This window comes from Pteropus vampyrus, unplaced genomic scaffold (genome assembly GCF_000151845.1).
Source record: "Pteropus vampyrus isolate Shadow unplaced genomic scaffold, Pvam_2.0 Scaffold1193, whole genome shotgun sequence".
Classification (NCBI taxonomy): Eukaryota; Metazoa; Chordata; class Mammalia; order Chiroptera; family Pteropodidae; genus Pteropus; species Pteropus vampyrus.
The window spans coordinates 10,160-18,890 of record NW_011889974.1 but is presented as its reverse complement, the minus strand read 5'-3'; the positions used below and the strand labels follow the sequence as shown (position 1 = coordinate 18,890).

Here is an 8,731-nt window from a genome sequence, read left to right as displayed (position 1 = left end):
TATCCAGGATTTCAAAGGCCCATTAGCAAGACAATCCCTCAGTCTCTGGTTTCCACCGGAATCCGAGCCAGCGTCAGGTCCTCTGCCAGGGGGGGCGAACCCGCACGCACACGCGCACACACGCAAGCTGAACGGAGCTCGTGGCCGCTCCCCCGGAGCGGACGGGGTCACGGGGCTGAGAGGGCACACGCGGTCGCCGCCACCAGGGCATACGCACGGCCGGCTCCTGTTCTGGTCTTGCTCTGGAGGCCCACCCCGCTGCCCCGCCGTCCTGCCCGCCCAGCTGGGCGTGCCCGTCCCACCGTCCAGGCCCTGCCACGCAGCGTCCAGGTCTGAGGCCCCCACACAACCGGGCCCAGCCCAGAACATGCTCTCTGGCCAGCTGGCCTTGCTCCTCGCCCGGGCTCCAGGCCTGCGCCCAAGGCCTGGGCACACTCCCTCACGGCCACGGGCTGAGCAGCCCCGGCCCCAGAGGCCTAGTGGGGGCCAGCTCAATGCAGGGCCTCCGACAGGGAGGGCGCCAGCCTGCCAAGCACAGGTCGGTGGCTGTGATGGCGGCAACCTGGAGGGACAGTGGCGGCTCCGCCGTCTGCCCGATCCTGACCACCCCGCTCCCCGCCCTCGCCTGTCCTCACGCTGCCCACCTGCTCCGCCCTCCGTGGCAGCCCACAGCCCACCCTTCCAGGCACCGTGCACCCCTGGCCGCCTCGCTGGGGGCCCACGAACATGCTCGCCCCCCTTGCACTCTGGGAAGGAGGGCCTCTGCCGGACTCCTGGGGACGCACACGGCGTCCACGGCCGGGCACATGGGGCCGCCGGCCTGGGGGGTCTCACTACGGGCCAGCCCCACCCTCGCTGTGCCACACAGTGACAGAGCAGAGGCCCCGGCTCTGGAAGAACTGACGCACCTATGCTGTTTAAACAGCAGTTCCTTTCGATTACGGCTGTCCTAGCACCACGCGAGATGACAAATCGGTCAAAAAGAAAAGTGAGAGGCACAGAATGCTCCAGCCCGCAGTCGGTGCCCTGGGGACGGCAGACGGCGAACGGCAGCCCCGCCACCGGCCTGGGACGCGCTCCTGTGCCGGGCGCAGTGCGCTCGCCTCGCCCCCCTGGCCCATGCGCTGTGGTCCCCGCATTGAGACAAGCAGCCCTGAGGACGCCAGGGAGGTGCTGTGGGGACGGCCAGGTCACCAGGCTGGCTAGCGAGGGCCTCTGGGACAACCCCACCCTCAAGAGGAAGGTGCAGCAGGAGCCCAGGGGACAGGAAGGGACCAGGCCTGGGGACAGGGCACGCCCTCCTGAAGGCTGGTGAACAGAGCAGCTGTCTGTGCTGCCAGAGAAATTTCTCGGTGCTGGAGAGGGGTGCTGGGGCCAGCTCTGCCAGCAAGAGGGAGGCTAGTGACGGGGACAAGGCCAGCGGCAGGAGCTGGGGAGGCGGGAGGCCCGAGGCTGCTGCAGGTCCCCGAGTCGGGAGATGAAGCTGTGCCAGGCTGCCCGGGAGGGGCATCCATGTCCCTCAGCCCACGCAGGGTCAGGGCCACCTCCCAGGAGGGCCAGGGCCGCCACCCCTGAGGGCCCCCCTCACCCCGCGGAGGGCACAGCTCAGAGAAGAGCACTTAGAGGCGGAAGCCCAGGTCCCTCAGCCCCGAGCCCGAGCCTTGGCCTTGCCCGTGAGGCTGTCGGGGAGCTTCAGGCCCCAGAGCACAGCCCCTCGCCCGTGTCCAAGCCACCCTGCTACAGCGGGCGGCACGTGGGCCAGGCCAGGTGGCGGTCCACACCACGCACGGCTGCCCCGTTCCAGCCCCAGGCCAGGTACATCCACACCGCCAGGCCCAGCTTCCTGGGCAGAGCACTGGTCCACGCCCCAGAGCGGCCTGGGGACGCTGGCCACCCCCAAGGCACTGAGGCACCCCCAGCAGGGTGAGCACCAGGTGGGGAGGAGGCCTCAGCAGATGCCGAAGCCACCCACAAAACCAGGAGTCCTAGGGCTCTGGGGTGGCGGGTGGGTGGCAGAGGCAGACGGCCTGGAGGGGCGGTGCGTGCCTCAGGATCTGAGGGCGGAGGGGCAGTCTCCATGTGGCTGGGCTGCGGCGATGGCCGCCAGGGCTGAGCTTCAGTCAGTGCGGGGTGGTGGGCACGAGGTGGCACACACCCAGCACACGGGGCCGGGGACCTCAGAGGCGCCACTGGACGGGGCTTGGCTCGGCGCTGGGAATGGCCTCTGCAGGGAGTGGACAGTTGTTCTGTCTCCTGTACAAAACCCGGTCATGGGGGGCATGACCCAAACAGACTTGGAGGGCAGTAACACTGGGTCCTCCAACTCAGTTCCCCGCGTGGAAATGGACACGTGGCGTGGTGCGCTTAGGATTCCTGGGACTTGCCCAAGAAGGGCCCAGGGCCCGCCCGCAGACTCAGCAGGATCTGCGGGTGCTGACTCCCTGCTTGGCTGCCACCTCCTAAAGCCCCACGGGAGAAACCTCAGTGCCCACCCCCTCCCCTGGGCGCCCGTCGGCGTTCCCCGAAGCCCGCGTTTTGATGTGCCATGCCGGCTAGGCAGGCCCGGGCCTCGGCGCGCCATCCTGCCCGCGACCGCTGTATGTCACACTGTGAACCAGGAGCAGCGCCCACAGGACCTGAGGGAAGGAAGAGCGAGCCCCAAACCCGGGACACCCCAGAAGGGTCTCAAGAACCAGCCAGGGCCACACGCGGGCTTCCCCACACGCCCCGCCGCCCGCAGCAGCCCTCAACCACGCTCAGGTCCTCCTCTGGGCCCAGGTGGACCCACAACAGGCTCCCAGGGCCCCACATGACCAGGCAGCTCCGGGAGGGGAACCAGGCGCAGCCCGACCACATGGGGCCAGGAGGCGGTGGCAGGACATCCACTTCCCCCTCCGTGTGGCCAGAGAGACTTCCGTGTTCTACCAAGGACCTGCGAGACACAGAGAGATGCCCCGGGATGTGCTCACTCCCAACAATTGCGCCATCTGGCCAGAAAGCCAGCTGGAACACAGCACACACGAGGAGGACCATCAAGTAGTCACTCTGGCAGCCTCCGCTGCCGCTCAGTGGTGCAAGTGTCCTGGGGGCCCGGGGCCAGCCCCTCCCCCGTGGTCTGGGGGCCCTGGCCACACTCAGGCTAACGCAGCAGTGAACGTGTCTACTGAGCCCCATAACAAATGAAAAACGAAAGACAAAGAACTGCGATCAAGCAAACAATTTGAAATAAGTCAATTAAAATCCTCAAATGAGAAAAGCACAGGACACCTCTGCAGGAAGGAAAGCACAGCGGACCAGGGTGGCCATCCCTGTGCTGTCCCCGAGGCCGGCCCGAGGCTGGCTCTGGGGACGTGGACTTCGGGAGGCTTCCCATCACCGTGTGACCAGAGTGCTTCATGGGGCCTAAACTGTCTGCACGGATGCGATGGCTGTGCTGGCACCTGCTCCCCCTCTGGATTCTGGGACTTGGGGGCATGCCGGGCAGAGGTGCCATGTGACCAGCCCCCAATAAAAACCCTGGGCGAAGAGCTCCGACGGACACCTCGCAGGTGCTGTCACACTGCTGAGAAGCATGTTCTGTGGGACTCCACTGGGACAGGCTCTGAACCCTGCGCCCGGTGTCCCCAACCTCTGCCTACACGCCTGTCCTGTGCTCACGGTGCACTGCATCCTTCCACTGTCTTGTCTTAACGGCGAGTCCAGCAAATCGCAAGCCTGGGTGGTCTCGGGGACCCCAGCTCCAAGTCACGTCGGTGCCGGCCACCGAGCAGGAGCGGCGGCCCTCCACAGAGGCAAGAGAACACCGCTGGGCCAAGGCCCGCGTGCGGGGCACAGCAGAAGGCGACGTAGAGCCCGGCTCGGGAAAGGGGGCCAGCCCCTGCTCTGGGGGGGCCTGAGGACCATCCCAGCTCACAGGGGACAACAGAAGAGTCAACTGTGACAGTCACCACGCTACGGCAGGTCAGCGGAAGCAGCATCTGTGCCCCTACTTGCGTACGCGTTAAGGAAGGCGCTTCGGAGGCAGGTCCAGCAGCGGCGACGACTCCAAGGCCAGACGCGAAGCCACGGAAATGTGACCTCGTCTCGCTGCTTCAGCTCTTTGCTGCCCACACCCGTAGTCAGAGGCTGGTGACCAAGGACATCCCCCCGCCCAAGGGCACAGTCCTCAATGCTGTCAGAGCCTCCCAGGAGACACCGAGAAGGGGGGAGAGGGAGCAGGGAGTGCACGAAACGCTCTCGCGGTCCTCAGAGGACGTGGGGCCTGGCGCCCACGCGGGGCGGCTCTACTGCGGGCCCCAGCGGGCCACCTGGCCTTGGGTCTCCCCACGATCCCACGAAAACGCCACAAAAGAAAACACAGTGCAGGGTGGGGGAAAATATATAACTTTATTTTAACCGTGAGATTTTCTTTTTATCCATTTAATAAATACAAATGAATAAAAATACTTTGTTTTGCAGAGACTGCCTCTCCCTCTCCTCGATTCACGGAAGACCCCGTGGCCACCTGCTACTGGGGTTGCAGCACACGTGGACCCTGTCCCCACACGCTGTCCCTCTGCGGAGAGGCCTCGCCTCCTGCAAGCGCGCCTGCAAACTACTGAGGCGCATACCTCTCTCTGCCCCCTCCAAACACAAGTCCTGGATGAAGCCCACATCCCAAACGATGCCCTCTGAGCAGGAGGGACCCTGGGCCCCACAGAGGCCGAGCAGAGCCCGCACCCAGGACATCACGTGTGGGGCTGCGGTAGCACAGACGCCTGTCCCCAGACGTACCACACGAGGGGAGGAAAGGACCAAGCAAAGGAAAACTGGCTGTATGTCTTGTAGACCGTCCCTGTTTCAAAAATAGAAATTCCTATTTAAATTCGACCTGTGTGAAACAGGCCACGTGTGACTGCACGCGACAGGTGTGTTATTGCTTATAAGGGAGCCCTGGCACCCTGGCACCCTGGCACCCTGCCGCCCGAGAGCCGCCTGTGCTGCGGAACGGCCAGACCGCATCCAACCACAAACCACAAGCGTGTGCTCTGTGCCCACCGCGGGCCCGGGGGCGCCGCTGCCACGGGCGCCGTTGGGTCGGGGGTAAGGCAGGCCCGTGCTCAGCGCTCACAGCAGCTTCCCCTCCGGCTCCAAGCTGCGAAGGACGATTTTGTCCCAATACTTTTCTGCTGCAGCCACAACGTACAAAAGCCTAGAACTCCCGGTTTTGAGACTGGAAAAGACAAAACTCCTATAGATCCAGAAGAAACTCTGACAGAAACTTTCAGTCTCGTGCCTGCACTAGTAACTAAGACAAACGATCTCTTTGATGAATATGATCAGGAAAAGTTGCTGGTCTTTATGACAATAAACTTCTTTCCTATGTGCCTATTTGTCATTAATCTGCATCTTTAAATGCATTTATGTCCTGAAAGTGTTCCTAAATGTGATAACTTGTAATAGCCAACGAATGGAAAAAATGTAACCAAATTACAAAAAAAATCTGTTCGTGGAACGGGAAGTGCTGAAGCAAAGTCGGGCGCACCCTGTGGGCGCGCGGGACCAGAGGGACCCAAAGGGTCGCCGGGCCCGGCCCCCTGCCTGGGCCATAGGCCCCACTTCTTCAGGAGTATCACCGGTTCCAGTCCCAGGGGAGGCCAGCGCACACCCCTCAGCGCTCGGGGGGGAAGGAAAGCCACTACCTGTCGGGCTCGCAGGCACGTCAGCTGGGAGAGGTGACGATCTGGCTGAGCCGCCTCACTGGGAACGCGAAAGCTGATCCCACTGGCATCATCCTACACGGATCAGCCCCTCGGAGGAGAAGCCTGCTTGGGATGGGAAAGGCGGAAGGAAGATGGATGCCGCGGGCTGCAAGCTTGCCTTTTTTGGTACCAGCACAGAGTGTCACAGTCACTAAGAGTCCCGGAGGAGAAACACTGGACGCTGCCGTGGGCGCGGCCTCAGAGCCCCAGGGACTTCTGCACGGTCTGCTTGGCGATCTTGTAAAACTGCTCCCGGTCATCCCGCCACATTTTGGAAGCGTCCACGTTAGCTCCGCTTTCGTCATTGGGCTCTGAAAGAGAAGGCAGACGTCGTCCACTCGGAAGGGCTCTGAAAGGGGGGCCGAAGCCGGCAGGGTCTCCGTTCACTGAGAAACACCCGGGGGCCTCCCAACGATGCAGCCCAGAAACGGAACGCCGGGGGGAAGGGCGCCCTCGACAACGCGCCGTCTCGCCTGAGAAGCGGCGTGAGGGCAGCGGCCAGGCCCGCTGTCAGGATCCGCACTCCCGAGGGTCTGGCGTGCTCTGTGCACTAGGACCTCACACGATCTGCGACCCGCCCCGGAGAGGGAGCCAAGACCGCCCGCCCGTCCGCCCGCCTGCTTCCCCCTACTTCCCCGGGGCTCCGTGCAGACCCCCGCCCACCTGCTCCCCTGGGGCTCCATGCAGACCTCCCTCCCCCGCCTGCTTCCCCGGGGCTCCGCGCGGCCTGCCCCTCTCAGGCCTTCTTAGTGCTGCTCCCCCCGCAGAGGACACTGCCAAGCAGACGTGGCCCCACATGGGCGTTTGACCCATGTGGACGCCTAACCCCAGGCTAGCTAGTCCAGCCAGGACCAGCAGTGACTCCGGGATGGAACAGTGATACGCAGAGGCAGTGACACCTGCTGGGAAGGGGGCAGAGAACAGGCAGTTACGGAGGCGCAGGTGGCAGCCACCATGCAAGTGGGCAGAACACTGAGAAGCGACCAGACCAGAGAGAGGACGCTGTGGAGAGGCCCACCGGACGGCAAGCAAGGCAGGCCACCCCTCGCACTCTGCCCTGCTTCCCTGGGCTGCCATAGTGTCTGTCCCTCCAGCCAATGCCTGTTCCCTCCCTCCTTCAAGTTACTCAGCAACCCCTCCCCCCATCCTACGTGCGAGGCCTCCTGCTGGACACTGGCTATCCAGCAGACACGGTGTTCTGGGCCACGGACAGACCGTAAACACCACAAACGCCTTGTTTCAAAGTAAGGGCCACGAAGGGGAGGACGGGGCAGCAGGGGGTCCGGGATGCGCAGGCCTCTGGGAGGATGTGGCACTTGGGGGCCCCCGACAGGCCCAAGAGTAGGGAACACCCAAGCACGGCCAGAGCCAGGACCCACTGCACGCCTAGAGCCCCTGGCAGACGACGCCCAGGGCCACAGCCTCCCAGAGCCATCGGGGCGGAGGGGGTGGCGGAGCAGGGGTGGTGGCACTGGAAAAGCAGCTCAGAGAGGGGACGGGTATTCCGAGGAGGACGCAAAGAATACTTTAAAAAAAAAGAAAAGGAAGAACTTATAGCAAAAAAAGCTTCCAACAGTGGACTTTAGAGCTAGAGCGGACATCTGAACACAGCCGAGCCATCGCCCGATCCTGCCTTCACTGCACGCGTGCAGAGCCCGGCTCTACCTCCACGCACGTGCCGGCACCCGACACCCTCGACGCGACGCGACGCTCCTCCTGGACTCCGCTGAAACCCCGGCGGCCAGCCAGGCCCTCCAGGGCCCAGACGCAGCGGCCGCTCGAGCCGCTCCAGGCCGGCCTCCCGCAGCCCGCCTGGCTCCTCCGCGTCCTTCCGGGTTTTCTCGACCACGCCCCCACGGCGCTGGGCGGCCGCTCCTAACATGTGCCCTTCCTCCGCTGTCCCCTCGGGCCTGTTACCTACTGTCCTGTCCACAGATGACCCCACACCTGCGCGGCCCCCTGGCAGGCCCCAAGGGTGGACACTCGCACCCCAAACTCTTCTCTTCCCCAAATCCTTCCCTTTTGGACTCCCTGGCCCCAAACACAGTGCCCCTCTGCCCGGGCACTTGGGTCAGAAACATGGGAGGGAGTCACCTGCACGCAGGGGAGCCTGAGTGAGTCCTCGGCAGGTGACTCGCACGCCTGCCCTTCCCCTGGGCCCTGGGACGTCCCTGCGCTGCGGCAGCTGCTGCCACATCCAACCAGCAAGTCCTGTCTCTCCTCCAAGCCAGCTACTGCCCTAGAGGGACACCGCTAAGACCCAGCTCGCACGGTCTGACACCCCGGGGTGGGGGGCTCCCGACCTAGCTGGGCTCCAGCCAGAGGAGATCCTGGTAGTGTTCCCACCCATCGCCCCCATCCCACCTCGCCCACCTCATCACTCCTGAATGCCCCAAACCCATCCCTGACGGGCCCAGGATTCATCGGAGCGGCCTGGAATGGTCAGTGGACTTGGAACGTCCCCGTAGGAAGCGGGGCCTTAAAGCCAGGGCTCACGTCACACTGGCCTCGCGCCCCCGACCTACGGTGTCTGCACTGCAGCCGGGCCCCCGACAAACGCCCACTGGCCAGAGCGCGGCTACTTCTCATCGACGACAGGACACGTATGGCACAAGGCTATCCTCAAAATTCATCACCGCGGAAAGCACAGCGACGCCTAGAGACGCGCACACGACTGCCACGGAATGGAAACGCGGACGCGCACGTCCGGACTCGTCACGGCTGCGCAGCGGGCGCCAGTTACCTGCCAGCATGCTCACCACCGACAGCAGGATCTTCTCCACGCTCTGCACCGGGCTCCACCGCTCCGCGCTGCTCTCGTATCCCATGGGGTCGTCGCCCGGCGCGTGGAGGATGGAGATGCAGACTCTGCCGTCCGGGTAGACTGCAGGGGTCAGAACACACCGGGTGAGCGACGGCGGGCCCAGGGCCACGGTGCTGTCCGCACGGCTGGAGCACACGCGGGGGCCCCGCCACGGTCGGCCCCGGTC

General features: G+C 64.4%; 1 protein-coding gene across 2 annotated transcripts in view; it reads right to left on the bottom strand.

The window, feature by feature from the left end:
- Positions 1-5,304: 5,304 nt before the first annotated feature.
- Positions 5,305-8,731, bottom strand: part of LOC105310140 (ubiquitin-conjugating enzyme E2 G2) — a 6,131-nt gene continuing 2,704 nt past the window's right edge. Inside the window, exons 2-3 of one of the 2 annotated variants that reach the window (XM_023526591.1) lie at positions 8,501-8,625; positions 5,305-6,052 (exon numbers count right to left, since the gene is read on the bottom strand). In XM_023526591.1, the coding sequence (XP_023382359.1) occupies positions 5,702-6,052; positions 8,501-8,625 (476 nt within the window). In that variant the 3' untranslated portion in view covers positions 5,305-5,701. Of the gene's footprint in view, positions 6,053-8,484; positions 8,626-8,731 lie in introns of both variants that reach the window. The other variant, XM_023526592.1, reaches the window with a different exon arrangement.